Genomic DNA, 27,096 nt, shown 5'->3' on the forward strand with positions numbered 1-27,096 from the left:
AGGCACAGAGAAAACTAGTCCTCTAGCAAGAGGGAGGAGGAGGCAGGCAGGAAAGTCTGGTCACTTACTTCCCAGGTGGCCTACTGGACTCCTCCCACAATGTAGTTAAAACCCTGCATGGGTTTCATTGTTGTTCATTCTCCTCCCCAAAACACTTCAGCGGGGTCACCTCTTCCCACGTTTCACCACATGTGAGATGAATAATCTCCACCTCCCTGGCTGTGCTTTCCTGTGTCCACGCCTCTGAGATGGACCAAGGCAATGTCAACCCTGCAGTACTTGGCTTTGGGATGTCACTTATCTCCACGCAAATGCCTAAGTTGCTGAATTTTAGGAAACAGATTATTTCCTGATAGCTCTGGAGACAAAGTAAAGAGTTCCTAGGAGTCTCTTCTGTTCCCTATAGGCTTTCTTCTAATTGCCCCTTCCATTCCCATTTACCACTTTGCTCTCCTTTCAGGAGCCTTGCCACTGCGGCCGCCGCCTCCTCCTCCTCCTCCTCTCTTCTTCCCTCATCCTCCTCCTTTCTTCTCTCTCTTCTTCCCCTCTTCCCCACATCACCTACCACCTTCTCCTCTTCCCTTAGGGTCATGTCTTCACCACTCTCATGCCGTTGAACACCACACCATCCTAGTACTTAAAGGGACACACGTAATAGCCAGTGTGTTGGTAATAGCAGATGACCTGCCCCAAGTACGCTGATGACCACAGCCAATGCTCCTCTTGGGTGTAAGGATGAGGCAGCAGAGTCTCACACTGTATTCTAGGGGATGGCAGCCAGACGGAGCTCCCTCTGGAAGGCCACAGAGCCTCCCACTGCTGTACTCTGTAACTGCCCCAGACCAAAGAAAGCAGCCCGGGCCTGTATTGTGTACTTGAGCCCCCTACAGGGTAACCTATGGGGAGTTTCTGACCTGCACAACAACTGGGAGCTTTGAGGCAACACAAAGCCCCATGGGAAGGAAAAGCTGGGAGGTGAAACACCAAGAACCACCACGTGTTGAGGGGAAGAGACCAAAGGTTTCGGCCAGAGGGTAGGGTTAAGACAGACAAAGAGCGGTCACCTGCCACAGCAACAGCACTTTCCTGTTTCCGTTCACGTCTGCTGGTCCCAGGACTCTCCACAGGTCCAGGCCATGTGGAACTGAAAGAACAAGAGGAAGCTCATGACTGCCAGCAGGCGGCTGCAGCAGGAGATGGCGATGCACTGGCCACTGGGCACCCTGCCTTAGGCAAGGAGGACGTTTGCAGAGAGGGGAAGTCAGTCTTGCAATGTCCAACAAGGTCTCCATTTTGTGGTAGAAGGACTGGAATCAACCACATTTCAAAATAAAAGCGCCGTTGGGGTGATAACTCGATAATAACATCAGGGGTGAAGGAAGTAAAATATAGTCCACTGGAATACACCGCGCACCTGAAGTTGGATGGAAATGTGCCATCTTACATCCTCTGAGAGTTGATACCTGTGTACATTAATACAATAGCCCTTCCATTTGCAATCAGACACATACTAGGAGTACTAATGATGACCAATGGCGACAATACCTAATTTCTAGCAAGTAGCACTGCATTAAGTGTTTTTTACCTGAATGAGCTCATTCAATTGCTACAGGCCTAGCACTGTGGGGATGTGACATTACTATCCTCAATGATACAAGCTTTTAAGCAGTACAGCCAGGATTTAAATCTAAGTATATATGTACCATATGAGTAGATATTTAAACACTTAAATGCAGGTTGAAAGAAAAAAAGCAGTACTTCAATTTGGCTTAGAGCTTTTAAAATAATTACAGTGTTTGAGTTGATATGAATTAGACCAGCTAGCATTCCACTAGGAAATAGGGAGTAGACGGTTTATGAATTGGAAAACAAAAACGTAGGAATTTCTGGGGTTTAGGTCATACTTCTATCCACCCATCTCAGATCCTGGAAAAGAATGAAGACAAATAAGAGCAGAGGCTGGAGAGCTGGCTCATAGGTTAAGAGCACTGACTGCTCTTCCAGAGGTCCTGAGTTCAATTCCCAGCAACCACATGGTGGCTCACAACCATCTATGATGTGATCTGATGCCCTCTTCTGGCCTGCAGGTGTACGTGCAGCCAGAGCACTGTATACATAATAACAAATCTTTTTTTAAAAAAATAGCAGAGGAAATGCTGAGTGCAAAAGTTCTCTAGAAGTGATATGTTAAGTGCTGATGTGATTTAGTCAGCAAATGGCAGGTGGCTGAACTAGTAATCAGAAGAAAGGATAAATTATAATACTGACAGCAAAATAAGTTGAGGACATACTGGACTGAGAAGCAGGCTATAGCCACAGCAAGGAGATCTGAACAAGCCACATCGACACTCCAGGTATTACTGAATCCCCAAACTGTCTGGTGCAAGGTGCAGCTGAGGAGGACAGTTTGAGCAAGGCTGTGAGGTTCATTTTGGTGTTTGCACAGGGGGTGCTCACCTCAGCCACAGCACTGACTAGTTCAGCACCATTTGGCCATTTCTTACCGCACATTTCATGTTTTATACCCGTAGACACTAGTGCTGCTTAAGCAGTTAGAGATGATACAGACTGTATGTCAAAATGCATACAATTTTAATTTAAAATTTTTATTTTATTTCATTTATATTGCCATCACTGTGTTTGGCCGAGTTCTAACACTTAAGCGTGTGATGTGGGATTTTTCTGTGATCTCTTCGACACAGTATGAGAGCATGGCACGTAAGAACTGCATCTTGGATGAGAAGGGTGCCCAGGCACTAAGTGCTCCAACTGCCGAAACAATGCATGAAGCTCCATCCGTGAAGTGAAATCAGCCTAAGTGGGGCTGCCTCCAGTGGAGCATACAAACTTAGAAGGTATAGGATGGGTCCTGGCTTAGCCAATAGGCTAGGTAAGTCAAATATCTGGTCGTTCCAAGTTGCTCTCATGGGAACTCCAGCAGGAATGGGAAGAAAACATTCCTGGGCCAGGACTACAGAAGTTGATTCCAAAGACCAGTGTGGGAGTTGACTATGTGCAGCCCAATTTGTTAAACTGCTGCCTTTAAAAATGTGATGTATTTTCTTGTATTCCCTCTACTTTCATATAGTTAGTAGCCATTCTTAAGATTTGAGATGCCTCTCTCCAACTTATCACGAGATGTCTTTTGGAGTGTAAGAGTCTCCTAAGGGTACGACCGATGAGGTCCTGTACCTCTGGGAACACAACGCTGCTATAGTAACTAAGGCATCTGAAATGCGCAGCTCACTCCCCGGGGCTTAGCAGACTTGTGGAGAGGAGACCTACAGATGATATTCCAGGACCAGGTTTCCCAAGCAGCCACGAGTTCAAGGCCGGCATGTGTCAGAACCTACCAAGGCTAGACCCAGGGAGCCCACACTAGAATAAGCAGGTGAGGAAGAGCAGGGAGGGCGTGGCTTGCCTTCCTCCATAGTCCTTCCGGTTCCTTCTTCACTCCAGTTGCTCCAGTATCTGGACTTGTTGGTCCTGAACTGCAGGGCTATGGCGTAGTCTGTGAAAGCCTGAAGCCCTGTGAGGTTGTAGACCCAGTCACGACTCTCGAAACGGACTTCTGTCTGTAAGATAGAATATGGGCTCTGAGCGAAAACAGGGAGAGCTTCGGCCACAGTGCTTTCTTGCTGACACGGATCACACCCGGAATCACCGTCCTACTCCTCATTTCCTATTTGGAAGTCTGTGGGACAGAGACTCAGGATCCACCGCTCTTGGACGTGAAAGCTGCAGAGCCACGGTCTTTTGGCTTAAACTCCAGGTGATTCTGACACCCAGAAATCCAGCCTCATAGAACCTGGAGCAGGGGAACAAGGACTAACGTGGCATCAGGGTTAACCTGTCATAGTTAAGTGGCTCAGACAACCTCAACAGCTGCGATCAGCAGAAGACACATTTCTTTTAGACTTTTTTAGCCAAGTCTTCCATTTCTAACTGTTGCTCTTTGGATGACCGTCCAAGCTGCGAAAAAAATCTTGGCAGCCTAGATGTACAAATTCACTCTCTTGGGAAGATGGAGGTCTACAAGTCCACTCCCTTCTCCTAGTGTCATTTTGTCATTAGTGAAACAAGGACTCTGCTTTACTGAAGCTCCAAACGTCTCTGGATCTAGTGCCTCCAGAGAGATTCAAAATTGAGCTACTCATTTCTAATCCCGTTACAGGTTCAACAACTTTTCCATGTAAAAATACAATTCCAGATGAACAAAAGTTGTCAATAAGGCCCTTCCTTCGGTCTCTAGTAGAAATACCATAATGGTGCAACTTACCCAGTGGGTACTGTTGACAGTCCTGAACCGAAGTGTGCACTTAAAATAATAAAAACGAAGCCTTTCACGGGGTTCCCACTGTATCTGGAGCATTCGATTTGAAATTGGATTCACACTTAAAATCACAGGTGGTTCAGTTTTCACTGCAAAAAACAAAAAAAAACAAAAACAAACCAGCATACAATCTTCATATTTATAGCAGCGGAGAAGATGCTCACAATATCCACCCCTAAGCCGAGAGAGCCAGGGACAGGCCGTACTCTGTGGGGTCCACTGCCCACAGATGCATTAGCACAGCAGTGGAGAGAGGATGACACTCTCCCTAGGCGCTGGACCAGTGGAAAGAGCATGTCCAGCAAAAGGAAGGTTGCTCCTGTGATTTCACTGTGAATCAGCCCCTTATTCAATGCCAGGATCATGATGGCAAAACATGAAATGTGTTTAATGATGATGCAATTGTAAGCAAAATGTGGCTTACAGAATAAACTACAACTGAATTGTTTATGAAGAGAGTGTATAACCGTCTAGCAGGCCTGCGATGCAGAATGGCCACCAGCAAATGCTGCCCGCTTTCCTCGCACACTGCAAACATCACAGCTCCACATTTCTTTTCTTGAAAATATGTATTTTTGTGAAGCTTCGTGGTTCACATTTATAAACCAGAAACTGAGAGACTAAGGCCAGAAGACTGAAACAACTTCTAGATGATACAAAGCAAGAGCTCTACTTAACTAAATAAATACAATTTTCTTTAAAAATCCTAAAGAAAAAAAAAAGTTTTTTTTTAGTTTGAAAAAAAAAAAAGTCAACCAGTTTCTTCCTAAGTCCCTGCATTTAAAAGTTGGTTCTCACCTGTGGCTGCTGGAAGGCTGGGGACCTTTTAAGGTTTGGGGGCCTAGGAGGAGATCTGGAGGTCACTGGGCATTTACCTTTGAAGAGGACAACAGAGTCCAGACCCCTTCCTCTCTCTTCTATTTTGTTCTCCAGCCGTGAAATAACAGCACTGAAGCAATGGGGCTGGTTGGCATGACCTCTAAAACTGTGAGGGAAAACAAACCTTTTCTCTTTATAAACTGTCCAGAAACGTGTTAGAGTAACATAAAGCTGACTGACACAGTTGACACCACATGAAAAACCTAACTCAGGAGGCTAGAGAGACATGGCTTAGTGGTTAGGGGGGTGTGGAGTGCCATGCAGAGGACCCAGGTTCGGTTCCTGGCACCCACACTAGGCAGCTCACAGGCACCTTTAGCTCCAGCTCCAGGAGCTTTCACCCTCTCTGGCCTCCATAAGCAGATGTACTCATGAGCATACAACTACACATAATTCAAATGATAAAAAGGCACCTTTTAAAAAGTAAGCTCTCTAAGCCAGGCATGGTGGCAACGCCTATAACCCTAGCACTGAGAGGTGGAGGTCATGAGACCGGGGTCAGTCCTGCTGTACAATGTGAGGCTGACCTGTTCCAAAACACTAAAACCAAACAGAACAGTTACTGAGGATGAACCAACTATCGAAGTATAGCAATTCACAAACCTTAAAAGAAAATACAGCAATGGCTGGGCGTGGTGGTGCACGCCTTTAGTCCCAGCACTCAGGAGGCAGAGGCAGGGGGATCGCTGTGAGTTCGAGGCCAGCCTGGTCTATAGAGTGAATGAACTCAGAGACAGCCAGGGCTACACAGAGAAGCCCAGCCTTGAAAAAACAGTAACACAATGACAAAAGACAATAAAAATGGGCAAAAATTTTAAATGAAATACTAGTCATTGCGGATGTCACAATGTGAAGCAGGACCACAGTGAGGTATCCCTTCACTCTCACCAGGACAACTGGAAAAAGGGACAAAATGTATCCCAGAAGATAACTAGGGAGACAGGAGTCTCATAAACAGCCAGTGAGGATGTAAACGCCACGGCCACTTTGAAAGTTTGGTAAGTCTTCAAGAAGTAAAACTGAGTTATCGCATGACACAGCAAAAAAGGAGTAGATCTAAGAGAATTTAACATATTTTCAAGCAAAAGTTTACACAAATATTCACAGATGTACTATTCATACTAATAAAAAATAGAAACCACCTAAATTTACCTTAACTGACAAATGGATAAACATAATATATATATATATCCGTCTCATGGGATACAATTCAACCATAAAAATGCAACAGAGTCCTAATGCATGACAGACATTGAAAACATTATAAAAGCCAGATTTTTTTAAACCACATTATTATATGATTCTACTTATATGAAATGTTCCTAAGAAGCAAATCCATAAGGATAAAAGCAAAACAAAACAAAACAAAACAGGTCTGAAACGGCTAGATATTGGGGGGAAAAGTAAATACATGGTTGGGGACTTGCTACTGATAAATATGTATTTTCTTAACTACATTGAACTTGATCCTATTATTGAATTACTGGTGATATTTGTACAACTTTCTGCCTAAAATAAACTCACTGACTGCATACTATAGAGTTTAGAATTTATAGTATATTAATTGTATTTAAATAAAGCAGTTACTTTCAATTATGTGGTAAAAAAAAAAAAGACTTTTCAAAAAAGTTTGAAAGAGCACAATTGGTGACACTTAAAAAAAGAACTCCTCTTTTCCTTCCTGAGCAGCCATGACACGCTGGAGAAGAGCCACACTCATCTCTCTGAGAACCATCTATGTCACGTGCCGCAAAAGACACCAGTGCCCAGAAAGACGCCCCTTGCCATCATGCTTCTTCCCCTCATTAATTCCTTCCTCCCTCTTCCTTCCTCTGTCCTTCCTTCCTCCCTCCTCCCCTCCTTATTTAATACCACATACCTACAGCATATTCCTATTAGTCCCTCAAACTCTGAGGCTGCAGTGCATCTAAAGACGCCTCCACTAGGGAGGGAAGCGGGAGAGAATTATTCAGTCAGTGTCAGCCACTTACCTATGGAGTCTAAATACCAAAACGTGACGTCGGATTTCACTTTACCACCTGCATTCTGAGCTTCTACCTCAACACTGCAGTTGTCTGGGGGTATTATTGTACACTCGCGCAGGAAAGAACAGGAAGCTGTTGTGGCATAAGCAGTGCAATTCTGTTTCCCATAGGAGCTTTGGAAGGAAAAGGAATTCAGCGTTGAGTTCCAGTACGGAAGCTTGTAAACAAATCACACATGGATTAAGCAGCAGTTGCCATTTTTGCTATGGGTTTCTCTGGGGAACTGTGTGGGGATTTGCTGCATCTGCCAAGGGCACCAGCTTCCTGCCTGCCTGAGATGCTGTGAGCCACACAGACATCCTGGAAACCTCGCAGACCATATGACACAGTGCATTCTTACTGGAAAAGGCGATGAACAGATTGGTCAAAGTCCAGATGACTGTCAACCCTGTAGACTACATGCAATGCATCCCTAATTTAAGGGATAATCAACAGATTGTTCAAATTCCAGACTAGAACCAAGAATACTGAAGGTAGAGCCTGAAGGATTTGTCCTTTCAAGCCAGTCAGCGGTGGCTTGTGCCTTTAGTTCCCACACTCAAGAGGCAGAGGCAGGCAAATCTCTGTGAATTCAAGGCCAGCCTGGTCTACAGAGTAAGTTATAAGACAGCACTACACAGAGAAACCCTGTCTCAAAAAAAAAATGTATTCTTTCAAAACATCAGAGAATTTGCTAAATTAAGTTATTATAAATATAAATAATATTTAAAATACCCCATCTCCTAATTTGGGTTACATGTCATGTACAGAATCATCACCATTTTATAAAAACATGTATTTATGTGATTTGTCAGAGATGCTTGGAAAGTTGTTAATAGAAATACTTAAATAATTGTCTTTTGATGATGCAATTCAAAATTTGTATGTTTCAAGCAGAATTTTTATCATTTATATATAGTTAAAAAACTCATTTAGATAGATAGCTATGCACACAGATAACAGATAAAAGTTAGATTAGAGAGATGATAAACAGATGAACGATAGAGGACAGGTGGATGTGTTGATCTGAATGAAAGCGACCTCCCACAGGTTCATATAACTGCATGCTTCGTACCCAGTAGGTGCCTTGTTTGAGGCCCAGTCTATGTGTGTACATGTTCCTCTCTCCCCTGTCTCTGTCTGTCTGTCTGTCTGTCTCCCCCCCCACCTCTGCCCCCCTCCCCCTCACCCCTCCCACCTCCCCTTCCTTCTCTGCTTGCTGCACGTGTGGACCAGGATGTAAACCCCTCAGCACCGCTCCAGTGCTGTGCCTGTCTGCTTCCCAGCAGGATGATAATGGGCTGACCCTCTGAAAATGTAAGCAGGCTCCCAATTAAATGTTTTCTTTTGTAAGAGTTGCTTGGTCATGGTGTCTCTTCACAGCACTAGAACAGTGACTAAGACAGGAGAAAATAGATAATTATCCATGGTTGATGGATAGGACTTCTCATGCTGTTCGGCTCACGTCATTAACAGGAACCAGGTGGGTGGGTGTCCAGGAATGGACACAGGTGCCGAGAGTTCTGAGCACGGGTGGGACACTCCAATAAGGCAAGAGTCTTGTGACCTCAGTTTCTTCAAAACACAGACTTGTTCTTGGAACCTGTTTTTTGTGCCCCTCCCAGGTGTGGCGGATGGGAGTGGGTTTACTTCAGATTACTCATTATTGCTTGCTGGTGTTATTCAATTAAATGTTTAAACTATCTTTCATTCGCCTCTATGGAAAAACATGTTTTTGCCCTATGTGGCTTGCTCTTGTCATTGTATAGAGCCAGACCTCATAAGAACTCTGGATAAAGCTGCAGGAGACTTTAGCCCGCCTCACTTATCAGCTCCATTCTCCCAGGTGCGGCGCCTCTAGAGCAATGCGAGGTGGACACAGCCAACGCCTATGTGGTCCTGAGGTTGTGGACATGGAGCAGAACTGAATAGGAGGCTCAGCTTGCAAGCTGTGCGAGGCAGGAGCAGAAAGGACCTGGAGGGTTTCTGATGCGGACTCCTGGGGTAGAGTGACGTCGTGGTCACAGGCACAGGTGTGTATAGGGTGAAATAAGTCAAGCTACACAGAGTACCCTACAGGAAGTGTGGGCTGCGATGGGTTCTGGGGCTGTGCTTAATGTGTGCAGGTATTCGTGCCACGGCCTTTGACCGGCACCCTTTCTCTTCTTTCCTCACCTCCAGATCTCTTTGAAATCTCAACTTAAAAACAACCTGCTGTCAGTCTGCCCTCACGTCCTCTCTCTTCCCCAGGGGGGAGAATTCCCTTTCAGCACAGCCACACAACCTTGTAACAATTGGCCTCTATGGTCTCCAGCCCAAATGCCTTCGCTTTTTTTAAAACTTGAACATGCCAAAACACTTAGCTTATGGCTAGAATTGTAATTTTTAAATGATAAAAGCTTTTGTTCTAATGGAAATGTAACCAAAAGGGATGCTTGAGGCAGTGAGGAAAAAATCAGTAACCACCAAACTAACAGTGCAGACAGAAGCAAGTCCTCTTAGCTCTAGGCCAGTCACACTACATCTGGATTCATGAAGGAAAACAGCTGCATAGCTCTCTCTAGAAAGGAGCGCGAGCACTTGTGGTAAATGAAGACTCCCCACTATGCCCCTCCCTGGAGGCCACTGTCAGCCACTCTGGCATCTCCAATGGCAGGTCACCATAAAGTCTACAGTCCTCCTGTGTAGCTTCAATCCTGTCTGCTTATCTGCAAGGAACTGGGATGACACCCAGACACTTAACAGATGCAGCTGTCACCCACAGGTTGTCATTGTCCTAAGTGTCATTCCTAAGTGACTTGACTGCGGGATGACTCAGGAGGCCCCTGCCTCCTGCTGAGAGCGCACACGCGCACATGCGCACGCACACGCGCACAGACACACACACACACACACACACAGTTCCTGTACTTACTAAGTCATCCTCACGGTGTAGTTGGTGCCACTGTTTTCCTGCTCTGGACTCCAAGTGCAAGTCATATTTCTGTCAAAGTATAAGATGCAGGAAATGTTCTCTGGCTTAGCTGGCGGGACTAGGGGAAATCACAGAAACACAACTCAGTACACAAGAACCACTGCCTTCCTGACGCCATTCGCTAGGTCGAGGAGATTCTCCTAACCCAGTGGGTCGCAAACTTCCTAACGCTGTGACCCCCTAATATAGATCCTCAGGTTGTGGTGACCCCAAACCACAAAATTATTTCATTACTACTTCATAACTGCGATGTTGCTACTGTTATGAATTGTAATATAAATATCTGATATGTAGGACACCTGAAGCAACCCTTGTGAAAGGGGTAGTGACCTTGTGAAAGGTTGAGGACCATAGTCTTGATCAGACTCATAAAGTGTTACTTCACAATTAACACAGAAACAACAGCAACAAAAAAGTCTGTTACTTCAGTTATTCCCTTTGAAGAGATAGGTCTACTTTAAAAAAAATTTTTTTTTGCAGTGCTAATAAAAATTAGCACTTAGAAGCAAAAGCTTTTTAATGTAAACACTGGATGTGGGTAAAATAATAAGGCATCAGATGAATTGCTCTGAATAACTAGGTTATGATATAAGAAAAATTCAAAAGTGCTGATGTTCGCTACAGCTTTGTGGATGATGCTTGCACATCTGCAGCTGATGATCCTGAAAGTCCCCACAAGACAGGAAGAGCATGTACTGTCTCATCCAGAACAGAGGTCTAGCGGCCTAAAAGGGTCCCCAAGTAGTAGGATTTACATATTCACAAACAGTGGTGGGAACAGATCACAGTGTCAGAATATGATCAAGAATGGAGTTGTCTGAGGAGAGTCCTGAGGACACTCCAAGAAAACAAGAGTCTCGTGACCTGTCTCTTGGACTGCGTTTTGTGCCCCTCCCAGGAGTGGCGGATAGGACTGAGTTTCTTTCAGATTATCCATTGCAACTGATTATTGTTATTTTTTAACATGCCTCTGTGGAAAAACCTGCTTTTGCCACGTGTGGCTTGTCCCTGTGACTGTGCTCTTCATTCGTGTGACTCTTCTTAACCCTCAGAATATAAATCGTCTGGTGCTCTGAACGAAGCTGGCTATTGCATGAGCCTTCAGTCCACCTCCCTTACTGGCTCCCTTCTCCCAGGGCCCAAGGCCTCTATCTACAGTGATGACTCTACATCTGAGTTTTTCACTAACGTATGTGAAATTTAGAATTTTCTTTCATCATAAATGTAGTGGATAAACTGTGGAAACAGAATAATTACCTTTGACTTATGAATTTTTACAACTTATTTCAGTTGTAGATAGCATGAAATACAAAATACCAATGTCACAATTTCTAGGTTAAGGTAACGATTACATCTGATTATTACTGGGCACAAGTCAATCGTTAGATCTTACTATTTAGAAGAAGTATCATAAATTTCCTTTTTTGGAAATTTGATATCTAGCATGTATGGATTCCTATGTAATCTTATATTGTGTTGTTTTGGGTGGGTGTTTTTCTTTTGCATCTACACATATTATTGGAAGAAGTGGGCTCATCAGCCGTAGCAGGTGGCCATGGATTTCATCCCTTCTAGCAAGGAGCATCCAAAGACAAAGAGGTGGGAGTGACAAGAAGGCACAGCAGGATGAACAGGCAAACACCCTGTTTTGCAGGGCTCAGCATGAGAAGGTAGGAAAGAGAAGACAGAAGAAGCCAGGTTTCTATACTCAGCACCAACTCCAGCCGAGGGGAGGCCGAGGGCAACGCTTCCGGTGAGCGGCCAGTAGGTGAGCATGACACTGGAGACTCAGCCTTTCCTGTGCTTCAGGCCTGGGAGTGGGCTCAGGATAGATCTGCAAGACTAAACTAGGCCTAGGTTGGGCTGAAGAGGTTTGTAAACACAGAGAGATTTGGTGTAGATTCAAACATGATGCCCAAGTGCTCAGGTAAAGCTAGCTGACCCAGTGCCTAACAGACGACAGACGGGGCAATGCCAGCTAGCCCAGAGAAGACCACAGTGGAGCATAAGGGCCCATTCTGAAAGACACTGGTGTCCGGCTCTAATGCTCAGACACCATGAGAAGGAGAGCAAGGGAATAGCAGCGAGTTTTGGAAGTAGAAGGTTTTATCCCAGAAGGACGGGGTTACCCCAAAGTCACCGCAAACCAGAGGAAAGTCAGATAAGGCTAATGGAGTTAAGGCTGCTCAGCCCTCCTCTGTTCTCAGTTCCTGCCTGACTTTCTTGCAGTGGACAGGGGGCTCTGTTTGATTTAGCATAATCACAGAAAATAAGGGTATTCTACTCCTCTGCAGTGCCTGAACAATGTTATCTGTATTGCCTTTTACTAGGCACAGTCCATGTAGGTGCCAGGACCTGCAGAGGGCACAGCAGGGCCTGGGATGCCCTGGAGCTGGGGTTACTGGTGGTTGTACGCTGCTAGAAACTGAACTATAGTCCTCTTTAAGAACAGCAGGCATTCTTAATTGCTGAGCCATCACCTCTCAAGCCCCAAACCTGGCTAGAGGGATGGTCACATCCGAGAGCCTCTGGATTTTAAGTTTGCAAGGTAACTGTAGGATATGTGGATTTTGTCTCATTAAAGCTGATTTTCAAAGACAGAGAAACAGCTTTGGCTAATATGTATTAAAATCCATAAGCAGAAGGAATCACATATCTACTTTCCAGAAATAAAAATGTTATGAGGTGTCAGGAGAAAAGAAAATGGTTCCAAAAAACAATTTTCCACTCAATTGGGGCTGTTCGGGTGGGGCTACTTTAGTTCAGAGCCTGCTGCTCGCCATACACAAGACATCTGATATGATATTACAGAAGAAACCTCAGGTAAATTAAACGGCCCTTCAGCATCAGTACCTCTTTTTCCGGAACACACAGGCTGACTATAAGGCTAGGAATGGCCATGGGGCGTGCCCTGACCATTTGGCAAGCAAGAAACAATTGCTCGTAAATTGCACCACCCAGGCTTTCAATATTCAGCCCACTGTGGTTTTTTTTTTTTCAATCTTATTCTTAAAAAAAAAAAATAGGTTGTGATAAAATGAATTGTTCATAGGTTGACATGGTTTAGGTGTGATCAACTTTTTGACGTTGGCACAAGAAACTGTGGTCTACAAAGTTCATTCTTGAGAACCACATAATTGAGTTAAAAATTCAGTCTCATAAAGCAAGCTCACACTTTCATGTCAGGCTGTACTCTCAGCTGCCCACTCCTTTGGCACTGTAGCATGATGACCTTAGACTCTGCGGCGCGAGGCCGTGATCTAGAGCTGTGTTGGGTCTCATTCACAGCCATCCTGGGACGTCGGCAGCCCATGGACCACATGTTGGACATGTCTGAATGCTCTTCATCTTTAGGAGGTCATCTCTTCCTTTAATAACGTGACAGATCATCTCGCCAAGTTTACCCATGTACGAGTCCTCATTTTCTATTGTGGGCACACACATTCAAGCTGTGCCCATGCATGGCCACACACACACACACACACACAAAATGTCAAAGATTCTACTATTGTCCATCTATGGATATTCAGAATCCCTTTGTTCCAGAGTTAAAAATTCTTGCCCAAAAACATATGAATTACACGAGCTATGAAAAGTTAACCTACCTGCCAGGCTGAATTTGCAGAGCAGAGGGAACACCCATAGTGCCAAGGTCCACATTGTTCCAGAATTCACAGCAGAGGCTGGAGAGAGAGCTCAAAATGTCATCAGTCAAGTGAGCGGCTGCTTCCTGTCTCTCTGACAACATTATGCCAGTGACAGGCTCTAGACACTTAGGCAGCACGGGGAGCTTTATGTCCATCCCATCGTATCCTGCTGGCTGTCTAGCCCAACACAGACCTCGTCTATTACCTCAACCCTGTCCCCATCTTAGAGATGTGTACTGGCACCAGGTATCACTCTGCGATACCCACAGCGAACGGCCACTAAGCGCAGGGTGAGACAGGCTGAAGGTACTAAGAATCCGTACAGATCTACGGCCAGCTTGTAGCCTTTGCCTCAGTTACTGAGCACTGGGCCAAATGGACTAGGCCCTCGCTTCCCAGAAACACCATTCTACTTCATGTCTCCAGACTGTGCCTGCCTGCCAGGGCCCCTTCCCATTATAAAATTATGATACATGATGTTTTGGTTCTGTACCTGGTTCTTGGCTCATAGCTCCTTCCCCAAGGCAGGCCATCGAAACCAAACTTTTCCTTTCCTGAGATGAGTCATAGGAACTCTAACAGAAATTCTAATTGTCCCTGCCTTTCTTTCCTCTATCTCCTCTTTTTTCTCTAACTCCCCCCCCCTCTCTTCCTTCCTTTCTTCCTTGCTTTCTTTGCTGAGACAGGGTTTCACACTGTAACTAAGGTTAGCCAAGAGCTGCATGTGGCTAAGGCTGACCTTGAACTCAAGGGAGCAATCTTCCTGTAAGTGCTAGGATTCCAGGAATGCATCACCATACTAGCTTCTCCTGCCTTTCTGTCTTGCTACTGGGCGTATATGAGCACTCCTATCTGTTCTTCTCCTGTAGGATCAACAGTCATAAAAGTTGTTACAGAGGGAGCCCGCTCCATTTTTTAGAGGAAGAAAGTCTTTACACACAGACTTGCTGGGTTTTTCCACCAATTTACTAGCAATTAAGCCTATACAATGGAAAAACAAACCAACCAACCAATGGGCAGGGTTCCAGGAGCTCTCAGACAGATAAACATGTAGAAACTTCTGGAGCATTGTAGAAGCTCCACACCTCTACCCCACCCCTTCTGCTATGCATCTGTATCTGTATGTTCTCTACTTTCCTTTTATAATAACCCGATAAGCCTGCTTCTCTGAGTTCAGTGAATGGTTCAGGCAAAATAGCCAAACTCAAAGAGGAAGTCCTAATAATAATGATTTATAGTCAGTTGGTTAAATGTACAAATAAAACCACCCAAGGCTTGGAACTACCAGCTGAGGCAGTCTTGGGTTTGTGCCTCTGATCTGAGGGGTGTGATGTTATATCTGGGCATATGGCATCAGAACTGAATTGGATCAGAGGACACGTATCTGGCATCCGGTGCTACAGAATCAATCGTTTGCTATGTGAGAAATCCCCACCCATCTGCTACTAGAAATTTGTGATGACTGTGGTGTAACAGTTGAAGAAATCAAGACATTCTGTTTTGCCCACCACATCCTTATTCCCAGCACATTAATCACTTTCCCAAGCTCATGCCAAGGCCAGTCTATGGTAGGATGCCCTCCCTGGGCACGCACTGAGCCTTCCTTTGAGCCTTACCTATAGAGCTGCATGAATGGTGCTTAGCAAAATACGGCCTGCCTTGCCCTCACTCTGGCAGCTTTGGGAGAATGAAGCTTCCTCAATGCGGTGCCTTTACATGGTAGACACTCAGTACCTGCTCATGTAGCATTACCTGCTAATAAGGAATAAAATGAACGCTAGCTCTGGGCTAGGAGAAGCTACGGGTGAGGCAAATGTAACAGCGTAACTCATTCCAGGAAGAAATAGATGATGTTTTCATTTCCTGAGACGGAGCGTGGATGTGTGGAAAGGGGAAGTTTTAAATAAGACAAATGAAACAGATTTCTGGAGAAAGCTACAGGGATGAAAGCCTCTTACGCATACGCCAAATAAAATGCCTGCTGGATGAAAGTACCTAAAGCTATAAGGCAGAATGGGAGCCAGGATCTACAGCAACAAAAGTGGTCAGGAGTGCTAACACGTGCTTGTAATCCCAGCAGGGAGGAGGCTGAGGCCCAAGTTCAAGTGTGAGTTCAGGACCAACCTACTTGTCATACCAAGTTTGGGGACAATTTAAGCTACAGACAAGCTCAATTCACAACACCAACAAAAAAGTAAGAAGAACAGAAAGGTCATCAGTGAACAACTGGGCGTCTGGTTGCACAACAGCAGCAGCAGCTAATAACTAACATCACTCTAGAGAACTTCTTTACTGACAGTGTAGCCACTGGGATATAAGGGAATATAAAACTTCAATGGGAATATTTAATTTTTCAACAAAGAACATGTCTTTAAAATTTTGTCATATGGACCAGCAAGATGGCTTAGTGGGTAAAGGTACCTGGTGCCGGGTTTCACATCATGGGAGAGAATTAATTCCGGCCAACTTGTCCTCTGAACTCCACAGGTACACTGGGATATTCACACACAGGTACACACACACAAAATAAAATTTTTTTATCAAGGTAAAAATAAAAAGCTTAAAAAGAAACAAAAAATTTAATCGTTGCACAATAACATTCTTCTGTTTCTCATTAGAAATTTGTATTATTCTGTTCCTAGTTTTAGGGAAAAACAGGTCTTTTAGACTTCGCTCTTACTTACTTACATGTTCAAAAAGCACTATTAGAATGGGAGGGAAATCCAGATGTGAAAATTCTATAAAAACAGATGTCATCAGCCCAATAATTAAGTCAATTAATAACTATCTGCATAATAAAGCTAACATTGTTAACAATGAGTTATTTTTCACTTTTAAATCTAGGGCTATTTCATGTCAAATAAAATTTAACATGCAATATTTTTTAATTAGCGCCAATCAGCACTTCATTCCTTTATTATGAGAACACTTACCTGTTTCTTGTGAACGTTTAAAAAGAAGCTTTAAACAGTTCAGGGCACGGTCACACCCGGAAGCAGAGCCGAAGACCGCGCGGTTGAGGAGAGCGGCTTTCTGGACACTTAGAGACAGCAGCAGCTGGATTTCTTGGATTCCTTCAGCCTTGTGCACTGAGTGTAGAAGAGGCCAGCTTTGACTCCCAAGAGGCAGATCGTGGCTTCTTAATAAGGGATGAAGGGAGGACAGCAGGGCAGTTGTTTTTTCAAGCTACCGATGCCAGAGCGAGCAGTTCTTATGACTGATGGTTATCATGATATAATTCCTCCAGGGAGCCTGAGCACAAAATGGGTCCAAGTCTTGGGTTTCCTTGTAGAGTCAGAGAATGGACTGTGACTGTAACTATGCAGGGAGGACACAGAGCAGCTAAGAAGAGAAATGAAGTAATGACTGTGCAAAGCCGACAAAAGCTGCTGCCTTCAGGACGGGGGGCCCCCATTCTAATGTGCGTGTTTGCCCTCCAGGGACAGTTCTGCTTGTGGTTCTCACAGTAAGCACCATGGCAGAACGAGCTGCCTATCTTTATCCGTTCTTATACTGAGGCTGTTTCCATGTTCTGGCTATTATGAAAAAGGCTGCTATGAACATGGTTGAGCATATGTCCCTGTTGTGTGGTGGAACATTTTCTGGGTATATTCCAAGGAGTGGAATAGCTGTGGTACATTTACACTATGGAATACTACTCAGCTATTAAAAACAAGGAATTCCCAAAATTTGTGGACAAATGGATTGAACTAGAAATGATCATAATGAGTGAGTTCACCCAGAAGCAGAAAGACTCACATGGTATATACTCACTTATATCTGGACACTAGCCCAGGGGGCATGTCCCACGAAAGCCTTCACTTACCAGGAAAATGGGACAGAGGGGAGGACATCCTATTGGGACTTTAGGTGAGAGAACTATGGGAGAATGGGGAAACAGAAGGATCCAGAGGGTCCTAAAACCTACAAGAAGAACATGATGAGGGGCAGATCTGGGCCCAAGGGTCCTGCTCAAACTATGGCACCAGCCAAGGATAATACATGCAGTAAACTTTGAACCCCTACCCAATCTAGCCAATTGAGTGGAGAGTGGGGACTGACTTTCACACGAACTCTGGTGCCCCATACTTGACCACGTCCCCTGGATGGGAAGGCCTGATGGCACTCAGAGGAAGGATAGCAGGCTACCAAGAAGAGACTTGATACCCTATGAGCAAGGAGGTTCCCCTCAGTCACAGTCATAGGGGAGGGGAGTAGGAGGAAAGCAGGAAGGAGGGAGAAATGGGAGGATACACAGGATGGGATAACAATTGAGATGTAATATGAATAAATAAAATATTTTAAAAAGTTAAATAAATAAATAAATAAATAAATAAATAAATAAATAAAGCTGCCTATCAGTTCTACCTGTTATTAGACACGAGGACTCTCCCAGTGGCTCAGAAACAGGCTCATTTAGGGATTCCAACTGGTAAATTGAAGAGCTGAGGTTCACTGAAAATGTCAGGCAAGGACCCATGTATCACCTCTCAGAGTCAGATATGGACAATCTTTGTGCTGGACTGCTGGTGAACTAATCCACAGGATAAAGTAACAGATCACTGTGCTATATTAAGCCAATTTTAAAGAGTATGTTGAGTCCTCTAGGCTCCTGACCACGAGCAGGGTCGTGGCTAGGAAAAACTCCTGGTGCCAAGACAAAGGACAGTAGGTTATTTTTTCTTTCTTTCTTTTGATTGTTTGAGGCAAGGTCTCTCTGTGTAGCTTTGGCTATCCAGGACTTGCCTTGTAGACCAGGCTGGCCTCGAACTCCTAGAGATCCACCTGCCTCTGCCTCCTGAGTGCTGGGATTAAAGGTGTGCTCCACCAACAGTAGGGTTCTTAAAGTGAGAAGGCTTCAATGGCATCATACCTGAAGCAGGCCAGGAGTGAGGTGAGAAGCCATTTGTTCATAGGAAAATATGGCTCCCACAGGGAGATGTGATGGGGCAACCACAATCTGGCTTTTCTTAAGACACTTCACAGGAACCTACTCAACAGGTAGAAAGAAAGAAAGAAAGAAAGAAAGAAAGAAAGAAAGAAAGAAAGAAAGAAAGAAAGAAAGAAAGAAAGAAAAAGAAGACATTGAGGGTGATGGAGGAGTTGTAGGAAGCACAGTTTAACATAGGCATTGAAGAAACCAGACTGTCAATCACACGAACCTGTTTTCTTCAAACAAAGGAAATGAATGATGTCTAAGTCACCTGAAACGCCAGCGTGAAAAGTGGTCAGTCAACCCGCGTGACCCAGTGAGCCTTTGCTATAGAATTCGGAGCAGCCTCCACCTGAAACCCTCAACTCCTGAGCATTGCATTAGGCCCTAATCCTGCAGCGAGTAGGACACAGCCTTATGAAAGAGTGCGGTGGTGCACCCTCCACCTATGGACTCTACCGCAGATCCTTCCTCTAGGCCCTAGCCCTCAACTCTGTTTATCAGCCAACAGAATTCATTCTTATTTGTAAAGGTCAGAGGTCACAGGTCACAAGTTTAAATGCGGAAGAAAAGTAAACCATGAGGTCAGTCTCTGGAAGACTCCAACCCAGTGCCTGCAAAGATGGCTTGTCTTCAGTTTCATTCTTAACATCCTGTGGCTCCATACCCCCCCCACTCCCCAAGCCGTCCCCGACCCCCACAGGCAGTGAGGGTAGAGGGGATATGTGTCCTTGTAAGGAAGTCATCTTAGAAGGTAAAACATTGATGGTTAAAAAAGACAGAAGTTTCGAGACCAGCCTGGTCTACAAAGCAAGTCCAGGACAGCCAGGACTACAAGAGAAACCCTGCCTCAAAAAGACAGAAGTCAGAATGGGGAAGTGGCTCACTGGGAAAAAGCATTTGCTGTACAAGCACAAGGACCTGAGTTCAAATCCCCCGAACCCATAAAAAAAACCAGGCATGGTAACACTATGCTTGTAACCAAAGTTCAGTGGTGGGTGATCACTGGGGTTTGGGGCAGCCAACACAGCTCCAGGTTTAGTGTCTTAAGGGACTGAGGCAGACAAAGCAGGCTGGCAAGGGGCCTTCACATGCACTTGTGGGCTGGAATGCTATACACACACATACACACACACACACACACACACACATACACACACACACACGGCAGTTTTTATCTAGTACCATTTACTGGGGTAAATTACCAAACGTTCTGTCAGCAGAATGATAGATTATGACGGGGAGGCCACAAGACCACATCGCTGCTTTGTGAAAGATACCCCAAACCAAGTCTCCTTTCACTGCTCAGAATCAGCGAAGCCTTTTCTGATTATAGAGGCCAGGACGAGGGATGTGGGACTTCCTGTCTTAAACAGACCATCCCTCATGGGTCTCTTATAGGCTTAAGTGAGGTGAATCACTCCCCCTCAAGTCTGCTATGGGAAATTCACAGAGTTTGCTGTGCTCCCAGAGAGAACCACCAACATCTCCTGACCCTGGGTCACTAAGCCTTCACTTAGAAACAGAGCAGCCGTGGGTAGTAACTGGTCTTCAGAGAAAGACCCCTTCCTAGAAACTGGCATTCTCACTCAGAGGAAACTCACTTGAATGGATTATTTGGTAGAGGCACAGATTTTCCAAACAGTAGAATGAATGTGCCACAGTGGACGCTAGATGCCTTCTCTACCTCTCCCACAGCAGTGGCTGTCAAGGATAAGCCAACAGCTCCAAAAATTCCTTCTGGTGACAACCAGAGGCCAGGATAAAGCAAGGAGAAAAGTGGGTGTCTCTTGCCTCTGGCAGCAGATACTATAGACCTGAAGATGTTAATTTGTCTCTGCCTCCCCATATCCTATCACATGGCACAAAGTGAAAGGCCATGAGGGGTGGCTGCTCTACTCCCTAGCAACCTTCCACTCCACATGACACCTTTGGCAGTTCCATTCTCAACCAAGGTTGGGTCCTAGATGCTTGTCGGTTCCACTTTTACTTTCTTTCATTCAGTTAGCCCTTCACCACTCATCCAACTATTTGTCAATACCCATTCTGAGCCAGGCACAGTAGAGTCGCGCTATCAACCCAGCCCTCTCTGTTTGTGAGAGGTTCTGAGGGACTGAGTGAGGCAGGGCAGCTTGCTTGATGGCTTTATCACCCCCTGAATTAAGTTTAAAGTGCTGGACCTTTATGGCCACGCCCACTTGTTTCCCCAGTCTTTACAAAGCAACAAGCTGCCCAGCCCTGGAGGGTTGAATACAGTACTGACAAGAGTACCTCAGAATTCCTCACAGAATCTGGTGTACAGTTTTTTTTCTTTTGCTTAAAGAGAAGAGTCCCCATTCTCGTTCTTTGTTGTTGTGTGTACAGGTTCCTGTGAGAGCGCATGTGAAGACGCCAGTGCTCAACAACAAAGTCTCCACCTTTAAAAAAAAGTTTGGCTATTTTTCTGTACATATGTCTATATATCACATACACACCTGATGCCTGCAGAGGCTACAAGTGGGCATTAGATGCCATGGGACTGGAGTTACAGACAGCTGTGAGCCACCATGTAGGTGCTGGGAACTAGACTGAAACCTGTTTTCTCTTGAAAATGAGGCATGTTGTTCCATCTCCTGACCCCTTCCATGTCAGTGAGGCAAGGTCTCTCACTGATCTAGTGCTCATGAGTCGGCTACTCTGGTTGGGCAGAGTCCCAGAGATCGTCCCATCTCTGCCTCCCCAGTGCTAGGATTACAGCTGTGCGCTGCTGTGCCCAGCTTCTTTCTGTGGGTTCCAGGGGCCTGAGCTCAGGTGCTTACACTTGTGTGGCAAGCACGTTATCATCTGAGTCATCTCTAGAGCCCCTCTCACTCTCTTAAATGCTGGTTTAGATCCTGAAGTAGTAACAATGGTCTCAGTTTGCAGCGCTTACACAGGTATTTTTTACTTAGGTCTTTGAAGAAAATGAGGTATGTAACTTATATTTCATATTTATATATTTTAAATGTGTAAATATATTTTATCTATTATATTTTACACTAAGTTATGTGAAATTGCTATTTTCGTCAATCAAACTCAGCCAAATTTTAGCAATTTAAACAACAAACAATGGTCCCCTTGCTTTTTATATTAGGACATCAAATGCTTCCCCAGGATGAAATGAAGAGATACCTCCCTGCCTTCAGTCCCAAAGTCAGTCAGCCCATTTGGGAAGTGAGCTGCTTCCAAGGAAGAATGTTCTAGATGGCTAACTCAGCTAGACTGGCAAGCACACAACCAGTGTTAACAGTAGGAGCCTACTGGGTGCTAATTACATTCCATTAACTGCACCCTCAACTACAGATCCCTGTGGAGATGTTATCATCTCCAATTCATAGATAAGCAAGCCCAACATTAGAGCTGTACTCACTTCAAAAACACAGTTTATGAGGGGGGAAAACAAATCCCAGCTCCCCAGTACAGGTTCTCCAGTAAAGCTAAGTGGCCGCTCTAAGCTACACTCAGTGACTGATTCTCCCTCGTCTCTTCTGCTTCAAAACTCTACTACCTACAGGGATCTCGCTACAATTCACCCAGGTCTAGTTTTCTCTAGACTATAGTTTAAATCTACATTTTCCAGAAAATTTCCACAACCTCTTCCTCTCGATCCCCAAAAGCTTTTAAAAACATGATCTTCCAAAAGAGTCTACTGTAACTATCAACAACTGTCTAAGGAGGAAGCCATGTGAGGGTTCTGACCCATCATTTCAGCAAACAAACTCATACACAGTAGAAAAAAGGAGCTTTGATTATCAAATGAATCCTTACCTTCCTGACTAGGTGGTACCCTGTAATGTCCAGCTGGTTCAAATGGTGCCAATGCTATGGACAACTCAGGACCTACAGGGTGACAGGCACTTCAGCCTCAGGGAGAGATGCTCGCCTTTGCTTATCTGAGGGCTTTCCTTTGCCTTTCCAATCCAGCCCAGCCCAGGCTAGCGCTTACCCACTTCTGCTGGGAAATGGGCTGCATTTAGTGTAATAGTCCAATTAAATAAATAATCATCTGTTTCTGTTAGACCACTCAACTTTAAAGGAAGCACCATCCGATAACCATAAACAACTCAAGAAATTTACTCAATTTTCAAGTTTATATTCAGTAAGTCCTGACAAATGTGGCAGTGGATGTGAAACATTGAGCAAATTTTCAACTCAAAAAAGAAAAAGAAAAAGAAAAAGAAAAAAAAAAAAAAGAAGTATGCAGCCATGACATTATGTATAAGTAGGAAGGAGAGAAAAGATCTTATGGCAGTAACTTTGAAAAGAAGTTTATGATACTTCTTTCTATCTAAGCTGAACTTTGCACCAATACATGAACGGAGCAGAAGCCCAGCTTAGTTGCCAACACTAATGCTGAATACAAACACTATGTGCCTCTATAAATGTCTGCAGGCAACCCTGTAGGGCATCTTCTTAACTAGTGATTTTGGGGAAGGGCCTACTTTATTGTGGGCGGTGCCATCCCTGGACCGGTGGCCCCAGATTCTATAGGAAAGTAGTCTAAACAAGGCACAAGGAGCAAGCCAGTAAGCAGCAATCCTTCACGGCTTCTGCATCGGCTCCTGCTTCCAGGTTCCTGCCCTCTTTGAGATGCTGTCTGACTTCGCTCAAAGGACCATGATTCAGGATAAGCAAATAAACCCTTTCCTTCATAAATGCTTTGGTTATGGTGCTTTTAATACAGCAGTAGAAAATTGACTAAGAGAGAAACCAAGAACTAAACCAAGGCCACCTAGTGTTGTTTCCTTTATACCAAGGTCAAATTAGATTATTTGGGGGAATCTCTTTGCGTACCACACTTTTGCAACCTTTTAAAACTGGCTAATAAAATCATCAACACAGAAAAATTAAAAGCCCAGAGAAGAGGTTGTGATACAACAGGGAAGAAATACAGTCTAAGTTTTAAGACAAGCTAAGTTTGCTACACTGGCAGCTTTTTTTAAAACCCACTCCTCCATGGTCTTTAGGCTAATTTAGAAGAAATCAGCAGAAGCCCAGGGGAGAGGCAGACCTAGCTGTTTACACAGTAAACATAAATAAGATAAAGTCTTGTTGCAATGTACTATACAGGAAAGCTAAATAATAGCAGACAAAGCACTTCTTTATACAACCAAACTTATCCCCTAATGTAGGTGTAGCACCTGCCTAGAAGCATGTACAAAGGGGATTCTAGTAAGGCATGGCCAATTGAAGGCATCCTCCTTCACTCTCAGGAAACTATAGAGCCACAAACAAAATAAATGAGAAAAGAGATGACATATAAGAAATGATTTTTTTTTTGAAAGTAGGATTTGCAGGGAAGTTAAAATAGATGAAGAGGAGGGAGTGAGTTCAAATAACACCAAGGATGTTTGATAAAGCTGCAAGGAATCATATTATTTTATGTTTACCTAAGATTATGCATAACACATATAGCTATGTATGTGTACACACACACACACACACACACACACACACACACACACACACACACGGACTGACAATGCTCCCTACAAGAGCAATACAGTAAGAGACGCCAAGTACCAAGCATGAGAACCCTCCATTTGAACTGTTGATCAGAGTAGTTCAAATGACTACCAAAACGATACAGGCTTTTGCTGTTGCCCTTGGCTGCCTCTTGGAGGTTGAAGGTTAAGTTCCTATTACTGAAGACAGTGCACACTTTGGACACAGAACTCAAATGCTGGCTGGCTCTAACCTGAAGTCCTCCTTTCTGTGGTCAAGCTTTCATAATGGCAGAAAATGCAGCACTATGCAAACTGCCAAGGGAGAGCACCTATTACCACCACGTGAATAGGCCAGCCCAATCCTAACCACATTCTAAAATGTATCCTTATATCCACAAACAAGTGAAGCTCTCGCCCCTCACTGCAGACCATTACAGAAAACCACAACATATTATAATGTCAACATCAACAGATTATGTGGAGTCCAGTTACACCAGATGTATCCTGAACACAAGCCCTGTACCTAAGGCTCAGGGAACATCCCAGAAGAGGAGGCAGAAAGATTGTAAGAGCCAGAGGACCGGGAAGTCTGCTCTGGGAATTGTGTCTCCCAGAAGTGACATCAACAGTATGGCTGACTAAACAAGACCTGAACAAGCGATAGTATCAATAGACATATTTACAGGGAAGGAGGGCATTCCATAGGGTGCTGACCCCTGATCAAGAACATGCTGATCCCTGAGAGGCAGTCGCTCCCAGGGATGAGCACCTCATTGGTTACCTAGTACAAAGTGAGCAGCCCTGAAGTTATATACACACAAGCAGCACTGAATGGATTCACCAGCCTGCATTTATGCATTTATGTCATATGTAACAACACTAATCAAAACAAGGCCATATAATTTAGAGGGAGTGGACGGCACGGAAGGACTTTCAGAGAAGGGACATGGGAGGGAATGGAGGGAGGACAGGGAAGAGGAAAAGTGAAGCAAATATATTTTAATTAAAATGCTGAAATATATTTTTTTCCAAAAGTGGGAAGTGAAAATAATGGTAAATAAGAAAGTTGAGGCCTAAAGGTACCTAAAGAATGTCAACAGGAAATGGGTATAATTATGTCATAGACTCACACATGGTTCAGGAATTTGAGATATGAGTTGGTACAAGTGACCTTCATTTTTCATGGCTTTTATTTGAAAACTTGCTTACTTACTAACATTTGTAAACTCTCAAATTAATATAGGATTGGTCATACAATTAATAGGCATACAGTATCAGAAAAATGAAGTTGTCTGACGTAGAAACTTCTAGTTGAAGCCAAACAAGGCTGCCTTCTAATCTGCACTCAGAGAACACAAGTGTCCTTGTCACAGTCCATTTAGTGGCCTTTTTCTTTTTGTTTTTTGTACCAATTTTTACCAACTACACTAATTCAAATGGCCCCATCCATAGAGTGTTAGGTACCATTCTATGGGATGTGCTTTATAAGCAAATAAATGTTAGACAAAGCTTCATCCAGGCATGAATTACAGTGTTTAGCCATGAGTTGAGTTCAATGTTGATAAATCAACAATACACTACAAACAAGGTGTTGTTAAGGGGAACACACTCAGAATTAGGTTATGCATTCATTATTAGGTGATGGAAATACCATGTGAAAACTAAAATAATTCCCAGAATTGGAGAACATTTGTTGCCGATTGAAAGGTCTCGCTGTCCCTAGCACAGTAAGTGAAAACAAATCCACACGGAAGCACAAAGCTGAACAGAGGCCCAGAGGAACCCAGCCCTGCACTCTCCAGGGAGAATGGCTCAGCATTGGCTAATTCAGTGTTTTCTTTAGAACAAAACTCTCAGAAATAATGACAGCTGACTTTCAGGGAAATGTAGATGTGAAATATTGGTTGAAAATCTGCAGAAAAATATACTATAATTTTTTCCAAACTCCACAAAGCTAAATTGACTCCATTTTCCCCACAACAGTTGCACGAAAATAAGTGGAAAGAGATGTAGTGTATGAAGCAAAGTATTTTTAGTTATAAATTTATTACTGAAGCCCTCAAAAATAAAGAAAAAAGAAAAAGGCCATACCTATAAAATAATAATATGCTAAGGAAAGGCCATGCTTGGAGATTAAGACCCCTTAGACATTAAACACATGGGAAGTGAAATCTTAGTTGGCAGTGTTCCACAAAACAGAAGAAAAAACAAAGGGATGAAGTGTAACAAGCATCTGACTATATAACTGGTTCCAGAAGAGAGAAGTAACAGGGAGAAATCATGAGAAAAATCTCAATTCCCCCAAATTGAAGAGCACTGCTGGCTAAGTTGAAAGCTCCCACTGTATCAGGTATAACTAATAAAAATAAATCCATCCTCAAGTACAAAAGAAAGATATTTAGGTATCAGATAAACAGGAAAAAAGGGAAAATTCAGCCATGAGGATGGCCTCAGACTTCTCAATGGCAAAGCCAGGAAGAAGCTAGGAAGCAATGGGCCAACGCCTTCTCCACACGTGGGGAAAATCACTTCCCCCCTAGGGGCTGTACCCATCTGAGCACCAAAAGAGACGGGTAAAGATATTTTCAAACATGAAAAACTTACAAAACTGTTCTTATACCAAGATAATTTTCTTCAAGATGTTGTAGATAAATATGCTGAAGGAGAAACGCAGGCTCTTCCAATACGAGAGAAAATTCCAAGGATGACGACAAGGAGAATCCCAAATAACAACATGACACTAACTAGAAATCATCTTTACTAGACAAATAGCAGACACAAAGCTCAAATGAGCTAAGAAAAAAATGACAGATACTAAAACTGGAACAACTTGGCTGGTCT

At 44.0% G+C, this 27,096-nt stretch overlaps 1 protein-coding gene across 7 annotated transcripts in view; it reads right to left on the reverse strand.

Moving 5' to 3' along the window:
- Positions 1 to 27,096, reverse strand: part of IL31RA (interleukin 31 receptor A) — a 62,779-nt gene that overhangs the window by 18,643 nt on the left and 17,040 nt on the right. Inside the window, exons 2-8 of one of the 7 annotated variants that reach the window (XM_084800765.1) lie at positions 16,791 to 16,996; positions 13,816 to 13,893; positions 10,151 to 10,268; positions 7,204 to 7,370; positions 4,280 to 4,422; positions 3,422 to 3,575; positions 1,065 to 1,144 (exon numbers count right to left, since the gene is read on the reverse strand). In XM_084800765.1, coding sequence (XP_084656891.1) covers positions 1,065 to 1,144; positions 3,422 to 3,575; positions 4,280 to 4,422; positions 7,204 to 7,370; positions 10,151 to 10,268; positions 13,816 to 13,870 — 717 coding nt within the window. In that variant the 5' untranslated portion in view covers positions 13,871 to 13,893; positions 16,791 to 16,996. Of the gene's footprint in view, positions 1 to 1,064; positions 1,145 to 3,421; positions 3,576 to 4,279; positions 4,423 to 7,203; positions 7,371 to 10,150; positions 10,269 to 13,815; positions 13,906 to 14,596; positions 14,674 to 15,473; positions 16,763 to 16,790; positions 17,200 to 27,096 lie in introns of those variants that run through there. The other 6 variants (XM_084800764.1, XM_084800770.1, XM_084800767.1 and 3 more) reach the window with 6 other exon arrangements.

This window comes from Acomys minous (genome assembly GCF_964271855.1).
Source record: "Acomys minous genome assembly, chromosome: 11".
Taxonomy (NCBI): Eukaryota; Metazoa; Chordata; class Mammalia; order Rodentia; family Muridae; genus Acomys; species Acomys minous.